This window comes from Chiloscyllium plagiosum, chromosome 20, assembly GCF_004010195.1.
Source record: "Chiloscyllium plagiosum isolate BGI_BamShark_2017 chromosome 20, ASM401019v2, whole genome shotgun sequence".
Taxonomy (NCBI): Eukaryota; Metazoa; Chordata; class Chondrichthyes; order Orectolobiformes; family Hemiscylliidae; genus Chiloscyllium; species Chiloscyllium plagiosum.
The window spans coordinates 54,399,966-54,415,647 of NC_057729.1; the positions used below are offsets into that span (position 1 = coordinate 54,399,966).

Here is a 15,682-nt window from a genome sequence, read left to right on the forward strand (position 1 = left end):
CTCACATCGATGTCATGGGCTCCACCTCCTGGCACATGCCAATCAGGGAAAGAAATTCTGAGAACCCAACTGCTCTCAGCAATCCCATCCTCTACCACTAGATGGAGCATGGTCTATCGAACAGCATTGCACTCCAAAGATGAGTGGAGTAATTCTTAAAAATTATATTGCACTTACTTTATGCTTAGCAATGCATTTTGTTTCAGCACATGCACAATGTAGCATTTCAAGTTTTAAATTATTTTTTCCAGGTGTGCTTTTTATGGGAAAATGTGATTCTCTTGAAGTCATTTTGCTTCAAGTTACATTTGCCAGAAATGCAGTCACAACTTTAAATGAGGACTTGCTGCTTGTTCTGAGTGTTGTAAATACAAGCTGTTGAATAAGATCAGTTGTAAATATACACACGCATTTATCTGGAACAGGCCATGTTATCACATGGAAAGAGGAGCAAGCAGAAATCTGGGGAAATTCAAGTGCCAGTTATCACACCTTAACACAAAATAGGTACAGCTGCTTTCTGAACTCAGACACGCACAGATACAGAGACCGAGAGAGGGGAGACAGAAACAGAGCTGTGTGTTACCAGTATGCTGGTAAGTATTTGAAGAGAAGGGAGAGGAGATTTAAGGAGTTGTCAGTGTGAGATCTGCTGTTGGAAGCCAGTTTAGGAACACTCAAGACACTGAGTAGAAGGAGTTTTAAAAGGGACACTGGAAAACACACCTTGGTATTGCAGGGAGGAGGGACCCTACTGTAAATCTGGGAAGGGGTATGGGATTGAATCTTCGAGGCTGCATATCTGATGGGCATTTGACACAACTTACAAATGGGCGTGAAATTATTTCAGATGTTAATGAATTAAGGGAGAATTATCCTTTAGTTTGTTGCCTCAATTGGCTATTAAATGTTCATTCCAAATGGATTTTAGTGTGTTACAGTACAAAACGTCAGGCTCACTGAAGCTCAATTTTTTTTTTTTTTTTAAGGGCAGCATGGTGGCTCAGTGGTTAGCACTGCTACCTCACAGCACCAGGGTCCCAGGTTCAAATCCAGTCTCGGGCGACTGTCTGTGTGGAGTTTGCACGTTCTCCCTGTGTCTGCGTGGGTTTCCGCCAGGTTCTCCGGTTTCCTCTCACAATCCAAAGATGTGTATGTCAGGTGAATTGGCCATGCTAAATTGTCCATAGTGTTAGGTGCATTAGTCAGAGGAAAATGGGTCTGGATAGGTTACTCTTCGGAGGGTCGGTGTGGACTGGTTGGGCTGAAGGGCCTGTTTCCCCACTGTAGGGGATCTAATCAAAATATGAAAGCTTATCTTGTGATTCTTTTCATTAAGCACTGGAAAACTCATACTCATTTTTAAAAGTTGTCAGTCACTATGGAGATCATGACACTTTAACTAAGATCATTCCTCATTCCGCTAAACTCCAGTCAAAAATCACATGACACCAAGTTATAGTCCAACAGGTTTACTTGAAATCACAGGTTGTTGCAGCAATGCTCCTCCGTCAGCTGATGAGTGGGGTCTACACTCCGAAAGCTTGTGATTTCAAATAAACTTGTTGGACGACATCCTGGTGTCATGTGACTTCTGACTTTGTCCACCCCAGTCCAACACTGGCACCTCCACATCATGTTAAACTCCAGACTTAGCCGCTAATCATAGGACAACCTTTTCATTCAAGGAATCAAAGTTTCTAGCGAAACTTTGCCATGGCCTCTGTGAAAGGGGTACATCTTTCCTCAAATGTGGAGACCAAAACTGTGAACAGCATTCCAAGTGTGGTCTCGCCAACACCCTGTAACATTGTCACAAGTGCAGTGAAGTTCTGATCCGTTAAGAAGTTAAGACTGCCAGCTCAGATTTGTTTCACTCTTGCTTACCTGCTTGCGGACATATTCCACCATCAGCTCCAGCTGTTCTGGGTCTTCACATTGCCTGTTGAAGAAGTGTCGCCATAAAGATGCAGCTAACACACGGTCATCTGATAAAATTCCCTGAATAAAACCAAAAATTATTCATTAGTGACACAACATACAGCAGGAAAAAGAAAAACCTTCCTAGGCATGTTTGACAAAGTCAGGGAGGGGTTATTGTGGTCATGCTTTGGTACCTGTCTCTGGAATAAAAACATGTGTGCTCAAATAATACAACAAAGTTAATACTTTCATTTATATATCACCGCATTGTATTTGTTGAAATAGCTCAAATTGTTCCACTCCATGTGGTTGACTCAAGGGGCAATGAGAGACAGGCAACAAATTCAGGCCTTATCAGCAACACCTTTTGAATGTCCACAGTTATTAACTTAAACCAAAACATCAAAGAAATGAATGATGTGGAAGTCTGGTTTTGGTGGGATTCATCGAGAGCAGAATGTTGGTTTGAAGTACATCACCCTAGTGCCTATGTTTCCAGTAAGTGCCTCAGTAGAATGGATTATCTTGCAGTGAATCAGACAAGTTCAATCATGAACAGACTGAGAGAATACCCTCGCTTTTCAAACATGCTCACACCAACAATATTCTTATAAGGCATCAGCTGAAGTTTGAAATTACAAATTTAAGTGTACATTCATCATAAAATGAGTGTGACACTCCTGTGTTGTACTGAGGGAGTGCAGCATTGTGGGATCTTTCAGACAAGATATTAAACTGTGGTCCCTCCTGCCATCTCACAATGTTTAAGAGCAGGGAACTTTATCCTGTTATCTGAGCTGACACTTCTCCGCCAAATAGACTGGTTGGTGATTATCTTCTTGCTATTTGTGGGACCTTGCTAGGTGTCATTTGACAACTGTGCTCTCTACATTACAATCCTGTAAAATACTTCATCGGAAGTACTTTGGGATGCCCAGAGACAATAAGCCAACAACTGCCTCTTTTTGACAGAGCTACCATTGAGCCAGGACTGACAAGGAAATAATGGGAGAAGAAGGAAAGGTGAAGGAAGAATGAAAAATACATTCTACGTATGATGAGGAAGAAATACAATCAACGTCCAGTAGATGGCATCAGCTTCACTATCCCACTCTAATCTTGAGGTATGTTTACTTTAAAGACAGGTCTGTGGCTCAACCCAGGTACCATTTCTGCTTCAAGGTCAGTTTTTATGACTAAAGGCCAAATTAATACCATTTTGCACTGTGGAGCCATTCTCGGAGTAAATCCAGTAATTGTGAACACTCCTTAAACCCATTCACTGTTTGCAGAGGAGAGAGAGAGAGAGAGAGAAGCAGGAAGAGAGGGACATAGACAGTGAACTGGGTGAGGGTGGTGGTGGAGGGGGAGAGAGAGAGAGAGAGAGAGACAGAGAGACAGAGAGAGAACGAGAACGATGGAATGGGATTAGGCTCCACCCGATTTCCCTTCCTCGTTCTTGGCTCATTGAAACAGGACACGTGTATATAAAAGGCAAGGAAGTGTAGAAGTGGTATTTTATGAGATTACTTCCAAATAAGACAAATCAATGCCAAATGATTTTGGTTTAGAAACACAGTGTAGGCTTGTTCTGCCCTGAGCTTTTTGATAGAAGTTATATTATTTTAGTACTTTGCAGCTAAAGCACACAAGGGGAGCTTTTGGAAGCCAAAAGAGTTCATAGAGGTCACATCCAAAGGAGTGAACATCCATAATCACAAGGGCATAAACAGAATTAGGAGGTAATATAAGGTAATTAATACATCCAATTGGAAAGATGTCTTCACCCAGAGAGTGGTTACAATATGGAAAGCTACACCTCTAGATTGGTGTATTCCAAAAAGAAAATACAGATAGGGATGGGGTAGCCTGTTGGCTCCTTGAACCTGCCCTAACATGTGATAAGATTATGGCTCATGTTATTGTGATCTCTACATTCCTGACTATACTATTCATTTGACTCCCTTGTTAGTCAAGAGTCTAGTGCAGCTATAAAAATATTCAATGACCATGCTGGGAAATAGAATGCAACAGACTCTGGGACGGGTTTTGAGAAGATTAATAGCTCAGGTTGGGGTTCTGGATGCAGGCTTGCTTGCTGAGCTGGAAGGTTAATTTTCGGATTTCTCGTCACTATACTCGGTAACATCATCAGTGAGCCTCTGGATGAAGCACTGGTGGTATGGCCTGCTTTCAGTTTGTGTGTTTAGGTTTCACTCTCAATAGTACCGTCCAATACAGATGAGGAAGGACACCACTTTGACTGGGACAACAAATCCATCCTAGGACGAGCCAAACAGAGACACGCATGAGAATTCCTCGAAGCGTGGCATTCCAACCGGAACTCCATCAACAAACACATTGACTTGGATCCCATTTATCACCCCCTGGAGAAAAAGAACAGGAAATAATGTCACCTACCCAAGGAAACCTAACATAAATAGAAAGCGGACCATACCACCAGTGCTTCGTCCAGAGGCTCACTGAAGATGTTACCTAGTATTGTGACGAAATGTCTGAAAATGAACCTTACAGCTCAGCGAGCAAACTCACATCCAGAGACTCTGGAACCTTGTAAAACAAAATCATCTCCATATGAAATGTGAGATTTTTAGAACGTGCCCTTAATTCTAGTCATGGAGTCATAGAGATGTACAGCACGGAAACAGACCCTTCGGTCCAACACGTCCATGCCAACCAAATATCCTAATGTAATCTAGTCCCCTTTGCTAGCACTTGGCCAATATCCCTCTAAACCCTTCCTATTCAGGTACTCATCCAGATGCCTTTTGAATGTTGTAATTGTACCCACCACCACCACTTCCTCTGGCAGCTCATTCCATACACACACTACCCTCTGTGGTGTGAAGAAGTTGCCCCTTTGGTCTCTTTTACATATTTCCCCTCTCATCCTTGGGCGGCACAGTGGCTCAGTGGCTAGCACTGCTGCCTCACCGCGCCAGAGAGCCGGGTTCAATTCCCACCTCAGACAACCGTCTATGTGGAGTTTGCACATTCTCCCCGTGTCTGCTTGGGTTTCCTCCGGGTACGCCGGTTTCTCCCACAGTCCAAAGATGTACAGGTTAGGGTGGATTGGCCATGGTAAATTGCCCGCAGTCTTAGGTGCAGGGGTAAATGTAGGGGAATGGGTCTGGCTGCGTTGCTCTTCGGAGGGTCAGTGTGGACTTGTTGGGCCGAAGGGCCTGTTTCCACACTGTAGGTAATCTAATCTAATCAACCTACACCCTTTAGATTTGAACTCCCCCATCCCAGGGAAAAGACCTTGTGTCTTTCTACCCTATCCATTCCCCTCATGATTTCATAAACTTCTATAAGGTCACCCCTCAGCCTGCGATGCTCCAGGGAAAATAGACCCAGCTATTCAGACTTTCCCTGTCGCTCAAATCCTCCAACTCTGGCAGCATCCTTGTAAATCTTTTTTGAACCTTTTCAAGTTTCACAACATCCTTCCGATAGGAGGAAGACCAGAATTGCACACAACATTCCAAAGTGTACAGTCACAACATGACTTCCCAACTCCTATACTCAATGCTTCTCCCGAAGAGCAAAATAACTTTCATTATCCACCCTACAAGTCCCCTCAGGATCATATGCTTTTTACAATATATAATGCAATTTTCTTCAATTAATACAAGCCCTACTTTCCATCATAAGACAACCTTTCATCCCAGGATTTAGTTGAGTGAACATTCTCTGCACTGCTTCTAACGCATGAACAAGCTTTCTTAAATAAGGAGACCAAGGCTGTACAATGTTTTCCAAATAGGGTCTTGCCAACTCCTGCACAACTATAACAGGACTTCCTTACTTTCATATTGGAGAGTTGGAATGTAAAAGCAGTGATGTGCTACTGAGACTTTATAAAGCTCTGGTTAGGCCCCTTTTAGAATACTGTGTTCAGTTTTGGGCCCCACACCTCAGGAATGACATACTGTCACTGGAGCGTGTCCGGCAGAGATTCACACGGATGATCCCTGGAATGGTAGGCCTAACATACAATGATTGGCTGAGGATCCTGGTGAGCATTCTAATGAGTATTCATTAGAGTTTAGAAGGTTGAGGGGAGATCTAATTGAAACTTACAAGATAATGCATGGCTTAGAAAGGGTGGACACTGGGAATTTTCTTCCCATCAGGCGTGGATACTAGGACCCGTGGGCACAGCCTTAGAATTGGAGGCAGTCAATTTAAAACAGACGACATGAGGAGACATCTCTTCAGCCAGAGAGTGGTGGGCCTGTGGAATTCATTGCCATGGAGCGCAGTGGAGGCTGGGACATTAAATGTCTTCAAGGCAGAGATCGATAAATTTTTAATCCTGCAAGGAATTAAGGGATACGGGGAGAGTGCGAGTAAGTGGCGCTGAAATGCCCATCAGCCATGATTGAATGGCGGAGTGGACTTGAGGGGCCGAATGGCCTTACTTCCATTCCTATGTTTTATGGTCTTATATTCCAGTGCCCTTGGAACAATCAACAACATTCCAAAGCCTTCTTAAGCACCTGTCCCTGCATACTAATTTTTCGTGATTCATAAACTGAAACATCTGGAACCCTTTACAACCTCCCTCCATTTAAATGACATGCTACTTTATTATTCTTCTTGCCAAATTGGACAAGCTCATATTTACCTATATTAAACTCCTACCAAATACTTTCCCAATCACAAACTATCTATTTCTCTTTGCAAACTCCTTATGTCTTCTTCACAACTTACTTTCCTATCTATTGAGGAACTCGGGAATGAGACAGGAGCAATTGCTATGGTGGGGTGAGACTATAGGCCTCCCAATAGCCAACAGGAGATAGAGAAACAGATATGTCGGCAGATCTTGGAAAGATGTAAAAACAATAGAGTTGCACTGGGTGATTTTAACTTCCCCAAGGGCTTAGATGGGCTGAATTTGTTTGGTGCATCCAGGAGGGTTTCTTGAAACAATATGTTGATAATCCAACAAGGCAAGGGGCCGTACTAGATCTTGTACTGAGGAATGAGCCTTGCCAGCTGATCTAAACTTCAGTGGGGAACAGCAAATTTTAAAATAGATATGGTTAAGGATAAAACTGGATCTCGGGTGAAAATAGTAAGTTGCAGGAAGGCTAATCATAACAGTATTAGGCAGGAACTGCAAAAATTAGACTGGGGGCGGTTGTTTGAGGGTAAATCCATATCTAATTTGTGGGAACCTTTGAAAGGCCAGTTGGTCAGAGTTCAGGACCAGCACGTTCTCTGTGGAGGTAAGATTTGGGAACCCTGGGTGACAAGAGGTATTGAAAGGTTAGTCAAATAAAAGGAAGTATGTCTAAGAATTTGGAAACTGAAATCAGAGAAAAATGTAAAGGAAGCTGAAAAGAACTTAGACAACGAATTAGGAGGGTTGAAAGTAGCCATGAAATATTCTTACCAAGTAGGATTAAGGAGAATCTTGAGGCATTTTATATGTCTATCAGGAGGAAGACGGTAGCTAGGGAAAGGTTTGTGCACTCAAGAAAGGAGAGAATGTTTATGGAGCCGGGAAAGTGGGTGAGGTCCTTAATGAGTACTTTGCATGGGTAATCACTAAGGATGGATAATGATAAGATTAGAGAGGGACGTGTCAATATTAAAGAGGAGGTGGTGTTGATAAACGTTAAGGTAAGTCCCCAGGGCCTTATGGGATCTATTCCAGGTTATTGAGGGAAGCAAGGGAGGACGCTGCTAGGGTCTTGGGAGAGATCTCTCTATCCTCTTTAGTCACAGGTGAAGTCCCAGAAGATTGCAGAATAGCCAATGTTGTTCCTTTGTTTAAGAACAGTAACAGGGACAATCCAGGAAATTACAAGCTAATGAGCCTTATATCAGTCGAAGGGAAAATAATGAAGATTCTAAACGACAGGATTTATTTGCATTTGGAAAAGAAGGGACTTATTAGGGACAGTCAGCATGGTTCTGTGCAGGGGAAGACTTGTCTCAAAGTTGACTGAGTTTTCTGACAAAGTGACAAAGATGATTGATGAGGGTAGAGCAACGGATACAACCTACATGGACTTCACCATTGCATTTGACAGGGTAGATTGGTCCAGAAGATTAAGTCACACAGAGTCCATGGTAAGCTGGATACAGAATTGACTTGGTCATAGAAGACAGAGCATAGTGCAGCATTATCTTTACCGGAGACTATGACCAGTGGTGTTTTGCAAGGATCAGTACTGGGACTTCGGTTGTTTGTAATATATATAAATGACTTGGATGAAAAAGCAGGTAGTCTGTTCGGTTTAGTTTAATTGGCAGATGATATATGATGGATAGTGAGGAAGGTTATCAAAGGATGCAGCAGGAATTAGCTTAGTTGGAAAGTTGAATGGAGAAATGACAGATGGAGCTTGACCCAGACAAGGGCCACTTTTGGAATATTGCATGCAATCCTGGTCTCCTTCCTATCGGGAAGATGTTGTGAAACTTGAAAGGGTTCAGGAAAGATTTACAAGGATGTTGCCAGGGTTGGAGGGTTTGAGCTATAGGGAGAGGCTGAATAGGCTAGGGCTGTTTTCCCTGGAGCGTTGGAGGCTGAGGGGTGACTTTACAGAGGTTTATAAATCACAAAGGGCATGGATAGGATAAAGGGACCTAAGGGGCAACTTTTTCATGCAGAAGGTGGTGCATGTATGGAATAAGTTACCAGAGGAAGTGGGAGAGGTTGGTACAATTACAGCATTTAAAAGGCATCTGGATAGGTATAGGAATAGGAAGGGTTTAGAGGGACATGGGGCAAGTGCTGGCAAATAGGACTAGATTAGATTGGGATATCTGATCAGCATGGATGAGATGGACCAAAGGGTCTGTTTCCGTGCTGTACGTCTCTATGACTCTAAGTGTGAAGTAGACAGAGAACACTACAGGACAGGAAAGGCCCTTCAGCCCAGTATTTCTGTGCCATCCATGGTGCCATTCTAAGCTAATCCCATCTGCTTGCACATGGTGTATCTCTTTCTATTCCCTGTCTAATCATGCGTCTGTCTAAATGCCTCTTAAATGTTGCTAACGCATCTGGTTTGGAGTGTATTAGCTATAAGGAGAGGTTGGACAAACTTGGATTGTTTACACTAGAGTGTCGGAGGCTGGAGGGGACCTGATAGAAGTATATAAAATTATGAGGGGCATGAGTGAAGTGGATAGTCAAGAGTCTTTTTCCTAGAGTGGATATATGAAATACTGGGGTCATGAGTTTTAAACGAGGGGGGAGAATTTTAAAGGAGGAGATGTGCGAGGACAGTTTCTTTTTCACACAGAGGGTGGCAGGTGTCTGGAATGAGCTGCCAGGGGAGGTGGTTGAAGCAGATACGATAACAACGTTTAAGAGGCGTGAACAGGCAGGGAATACAAATAGACAAACCATGTGCAGGCAGACACCATTAGTTTAGAATGACACCATGGTCGGTGCAGACATGGTGCACTGAAGGGCCTATTCCTATGCTGTACTAGTATATTCTATTTTTGTGTCAGCAAACTTGGTAACGATATGCTCAGAGACAAGGAAAACTGCAGATGCAGCATTAGGTGGTGAAGAAGTCAACCTTTTGGGTGGAACCCTTCTTCAGGACTGGGTAAAACCAGTGATATTTTGTTGCAATATGTTGGATATGGTGTAAGGGGAGCTGCAGGTGGTGTAGTGGCGTAGGGTGGGGGAAGGGTCAGAGTGATAAGGTAGGGCTAGGTGAACACCGGTAGAGGGTATGACCTGGATGGTCAATGGGAGTAATGAGTGTGCTTGGTGGCTGGAAGGAAGGGTTGATAAGAGGAATGGAAGGGAGGGGCTGGGCGGGGGAGGAGGGGTTGGGGAGGTGAAGGGGTTGGGAAGGGAATCGGGGGATGGGAAGCGGTGGAAGATGAGGTGTTGTTCCTCCAATTTGCAATCTGATTCATGGTCCACAATTCCTGAACACCATCAAAGACACCAAGATAGCATCAATGGTCTCTTTTGATGTAACAACCCTATTCACATCCATTAACATCAATCCGACTAAAGAAACACTGACGACACAACTAAAGGAACCAAAGACACAAACACCAGACAGCACCAACTTCATCAGCAAAGATAACATTGTGAAGATAGTGGACCTTGTCTTACCCTCACTACACATTCAATAACAAGACCTACAAATAAATCAACGAATACCCATGGGATCACCAATATTAGGGTTCCTAGCAGAAGCACTTATGCAGAGACTCAAAAATAAACAGCTCTCCCAACCATCCAACCCAAACTTGGGGTCCGTTACATGGACAGCACCTTCGTCTTCACCAAATGAAAAATTAGAGGAAACCTACAACACTCAATAATACCCTCACCTGGCATAAGATTCACAAAAGGGGACGAGAACAACAGCAAAATGCCATTCCTAGATGTCACAGTAGAGCAAACACTCAATGGGAAACTTCAAATGAGCGTCTACAGGAAAACAACACATACGGACCAAATACTGAACTACAGAAGCAATCACCACAATATCCACAAAAGAAGCTGCATTAGGACATTATTTCAACGAGCTAACACACACTGCAGCACAGAGGAACTATGAAGAGGAGGAAAATCACCTATACCGTGTATAAAAAAGAATGGGTACCCAATGAACACAGTCCACCAATTTCTCAGCAACAAACCCAAACAGACAAAACGCGTCCAGAAACCCTAGCCACTCTTAGCTAACACACACTGCAGCACAGAGGAACTATGAAGAGGGGGAAAATCACCTATACCGTGTATTAAAAAAGAATGGGTACCCAATGAACACAATCCACCAATTTCTCAGCAACAAACCCAAACAGACAAAACGCGTCCAGAAACCCTAGCCACTCTTCCCTACATCAAAGACATCTTTGAAATGACCTCCAGACTACTCAGGCCTCTTGGCATTATGGTAGCCCACAAACCTACCAACACACTTAAACAGCACCTAATGAACTTAAAAGATCCTATACAAGCAACAAACAAAATGAATGTCGCTTACAAAATACCTAGCAAGGACTGTAACAAACAGGCAGAAAACTAGCCACTAGGATAAATGAACATCAACTAGCCACAAACAGACAGGACCCATTATCACTAGTATCCTTACATACAAATGAAGGAGGACACCACTTTGACTGGGACAACACACCCATCCTAGGACAGGCGAAACAGAAGACATACGGGAATTCCTTGAAGCATGGCATTCCAACCAGAACTCTATCAACAATAACATTGATTTGGACCCCAACTATCACCCTCTGAGAAAAAGAATCGGAAATGACATCACCTACCCAAAGAAATCTAAACACATAAATAGAAAGTTGGACATACTAGTGCTTCATCCGGAGGCTCACTGATGATGTTACCAAATATGGTGATGAAACGCCTGAAAACAAACCTTCCAGCTCAGCGAGCAAACTTACATCCAGAAGCCAAGGCTGGTCATATCAGAAAGGAAGTGGGAAGGAAGAAGTAAAATGGGTGGTGACTGGGACATCCGGTCAAACCCTGTGGGCCCGGCTGAGATACTTGGCGAAATGTGCCCTGCGTTTACGTTTGGTCTCCCCAGTGTAGAGAAGACCACATCAGGAGCACTGGATACAGTAAACTAGGTTGGGGGAGAGGCAGGTGAGCCTCTGTCTCACCTGGAAAGACTGTTTGGGGCCCTGGATGGAAGTAAGGGGGGTGGTGTGCCGGCAGATTTTGCTTCCTTTCCGGTTGCAGGGGAAGGTACCGGGGGTCGGTCGGGAGAGTGGCGCGAACCAAGGATCAGTGAAGGGAACGGTCTTTGAAGAAAGCAGAGTGGTGGGGAAGGGTAAGATTGTCTTGATGATGGGGTCTAATTGGAGTTGGTGGACGTGTTTAAGGATGATGTGTGGGATGCAGAGACTGGTGGGATGGTAGGTGAGGACAAGGGGCACTCTGTCTTTATTGCATGGGGGGGGGGTTAGAGCAGTGGAACGAGGAATAGAGGTGGTGCAGTGGAGAGCGGTCTAGATGACAGTGAGGGAGGGGGAAAAGCACGTTGTTCGAAATAGGTAGACCTCCGGGATGCTTGGGAGTGGAATGTCTCCTTGTCCCAGCAGATGCAGTGGAGGCAAATGAATTGGGAAAACAGGATGGAGTTTTTGCAGGATACTGGGTGGGAGGAGGTGTAGTCCAGATAGTTAGGGAATCTGTGGGTTTATCGTAAACATCCGTCTGTAGACTGTCACCGGAGATGGAAATGGAGAGGTCAAGAAAGGGAAGGAAGGTGTCTGAGATGAATCAAATGAATTTAAGGGCAGGCTGGAAGTTGTGGGCGAAGTTGATGAACTGCTCCAGTTCAGCCTGAGTGCAGGATGCTGCACCGTAGCAGTCATAGATGTAATGGCAGAACAGTTGGAGCACAGTGCCTGTGTAGGTATTGAAGAGGAACTGTTTGACATAGCTGACAAAGAGGCAAGCATAGCTGGGGCCCATCTGAGGGCCCATAACCCACTGTCTGGATTTGGATGAAATGACAAGAGTTGAAAGAAAAGTTATCGAGGGTGAGGACTAGTTTGGTGTGGCGGAGGTGGGTATTGGTTGAGGGGAACTGGATGAGTCTGTTGGAGAGGAGAAGGATGAGGGCCTTAAAGCCATCCTTGTGGGGTATGGATGTGTATAAGGACTGCACCTCCATTGTGAAGATAAAGCATTAGAGGCCGGGAAACTGGAAGTTACTGAAGAGATGGAGGGCATGGTTAGTGTTATGGATGTAGGTGAGAAATGTCTTGACCAAGGTGGGTGAAGATGGAGTCAAGATTGGAAGAAATGAGTTAGACAGGGCAGGAGCATGCCGAGACGATAGGTTGGCCGGGTAGTTGGGCTTGTGGATCTTGGGGAGCAGATAGAACCGGACAGTGCGGGGCTAGGGGCCTGCGAGGTTGGAGGCATTGGAGGGAAGATCACCAGAGGCAATGAGGTTACAGACAGTCCGAGTGATTTTGGCTAGTGGGTCACGGTGGAGTCGTAGGCATGGTGTTGGAGAGCTGGTGTTCAACCTCTGCAACATAGAGGTCCGTCCTCCAGATTCCCACCAACCCACCTTTGTCAGCGAGTTTGATGGTGAAACAGGGATTGGTGCGGAGAGAGTGGAGCACTTCACATTCGGTGGGGGTGGGGTTGGAGTGGTCCCTGCATCCAAGGCCATGACAAAGTCTAAAATGTTGATGTACCATCAGTGATCCCTGCGGCACCCCACTACTATTTCACATCAACATAAAAATGATCCATTTGTCCTGGCTATACAATTCCTGTTAGTTACTTATTCCTCTATCTATGCTAATACATTAATCCCTCCACCATGAGCTTTTATTTTGTATAGTAACCTTTGATGTGGCACTTTATCAATTATCCTCTCAGAATCTAAGTATACGACATCCATAGGCTCTTCTTTAGTCATGTGCATATTACTTCTTTAAAAAGCTCTCATTAATTAGTCAAATCCATGTTGACTCTGGCTAATGCATGAAGAGCTCTGCTATATCCCCCTTGATGTTAGGTTCGAGCAATTTCCTCATGGCAAATGAGGCAAAACTGACCTGTAGTTTGCGACTTTATATGTCTCTCTTGAATCAACAAGGTACATTCTCTATTTCCCATCTGATGGGATCTTTCCGACAAAAGATTTGGTAAAATCCTCACCAACAATTATAACCAACACATATACTATCTTGGTCTTCACTTTAGTTAAGACCTGTGGATTAAGTCCATTATGATCTGGGACTTGTCAAATTTTACATTGAATAATTTTCCCATTAATTTTTCCTGGGTGATTGTAATGGTTTTAAGTTCCTTCTTCCCTTTTACCTTTTGATTCACAATTATTTATGGAATGTTATTTGTATGGAGTACAGTGATGACAGATACAATACACATGTTCAATGCACCTGCCATTTGCTCATTAAATTTCCCAGACTCAACTCTCCAGAGGGCCAACACTCACTTTAGGTACTCTTTCCTTTTGAAATACCTGTAGGAACTGTTGTTATATTTCTAGCTCGATTTCTCTTAAATTCTAACTTCTTGCTCAAACTTTCAGTTACTCTTTGCTGGCGTGCTTATTCGTCCAATCTTGTACCCCGCCACTAACCTTTACCGAATTGTAAGCTTTTTCCTTCAATTTGATTCCATTGTTAACTTTCTTAGCTATCCATGAAAGATGCATCCTTCTTGTGGAGTCATTATTTTCTACTAAAATGTGTTTTTGCTGAGTATTATAGCATATTTCGCTAAACATCTTCCACTGTTTCTTTGCTACCTACCTCTTAATCTAACTTCCCAGCTCACTTCAGCCAGCCCTGTCTTTACAATTGCATTTAGTTAAGTTTAACACAGTTGTTTTAAATACATTTTTTCCTCCCTCGAATTGAATGTGAAAGTCAATGATGCTCTGATCGCTGTTACCCAGGGGCTCCTTTACTATGAGGGCATTAATTCATCCTGTCTCATTGCCTATTACCAGATCTAGAATTGTCTGCTCTCTGGTTAACTCTGTGCTACAAACTCACCTTTCAGTCTTTATTTGCAAATCTGATTTATCTAATCTGCATGCAAGTATTGCCATTCTTTTCTGAAATGCCCATTAATTCCTGCACACACCATCCTACAGGATGGTCACTGTTAGGTTTGTCTATAAACTATTCCCATCAGTGACGGTTTACTTGAAATAAAAGCAAAATACTGCAGATGCTCAAAATCTCAAATAAAAACAAGAAAGCTGGAGAAACTCAGCAGGTCAGGCAGCATCTGTGGAGAGAGAAACAGACTTAACATTTCAAGTCTAGTATGACTCTTCTTCAGATGCTGACACATCTATATATAAACTTAAAGTGAAGTCTATATACCACAGAGACAGTGGTCTATTCCACCACTTTCCTCCTCTCCACGTTCTACCAATTCCTGTTCAAAATGCAATAGTGATTATATGATGATTTTTGTTCTTGGAATTCGAGGAAGATAATGGATTTGTAGATGCTTAGTCACATTGTGAATGAACACAGAGATAATTGTGTAGCTCCTGTCTGAGGACACAGCTGGTGCATTGGAACTGATATGTCGTGGCACGGACAGATACCACTCTAAGATGCTGCACACAGACAGCAACAGTACATTCTCACTGATCCTTTTAAAAAGGGATAAATGTTCTACAGGTCAGGGCTCTCCAGCAAGATCCTTCTCACATTGATTTTCTAGCTCCTCAGGCCTGATGCTGCATCACTACAGGCTTTTCCCTTTTTTAAAAAAAAAACTGAATAAAAGTATCATGAGTGGGCCAGGCATTTATTCCTAATTCCTAGTTGCCTTTGAGAAGGTGGTGGTGAGCTGGCTTCTTGAATCTCTGCGGTCCCTTTGGTGTAAGTAGCAAGATAGTCTGTCTACTTTTGATCTTTTGAGAATTTCCAACAATTGATACAACTGATTGGCTTGCTGGGCCATTTCAGAGAGCTGAAAATGTGTTGCTGGAAAAGCGCAGCAGGTCAGGCAGCATCCAAGGAGCAGGAGAATTGATGTTTCGGACATGAGCCCTTCTTCAGGAATGAGGAAAGTGTGTCCAGCAGGCTAAGATAAAAGGTAGGAAGGAGTGGCTTGGGGGAGGGGTGTTGGAAATGTGACAGGTGGAAAGAGGTCAAGGTGAGGGTGATAGGCCGGGGGTGGGGGCGGAGAGGTCAGGAAGAAGATTGCAGGTTAGGAAGGCGGTGCAGAATTCGAGGGATTAATGCATTC

At 43.7% G+C, this 15,682-nt stretch overlaps 1 protein-coding gene across 2 annotated transcripts in view; it reads right to left on the minus strand.

Annotated features, from left to right (window-relative positions):
• Positions 1–1,833: 1,833 nt before the first annotated feature.
• LOC122560297 (ubiquinol-cytochrome-c reductase complex assembly factor 1) overlaps positions 1,834–15,682 on the minus strand; it is a 106,658-nt gene continuing 92,809 nt past the window's right edge. Inside the window, exon 8 of one of the 2 annotated variants that reach the window (XM_043710865.1) lies at positions 1,834–2,001. In XM_043710865.1, the coding sequence (XP_043566800.1) occupies positions 1,849–2,001 (153 nt within the window). In that variant the 3' untranslated portion in view covers positions 1,834–1,848. The remainder of the gene's footprint in view (positions 2,002–15,682) is intronic. The other variant, XM_043710866.1, reaches the window with a different exon arrangement.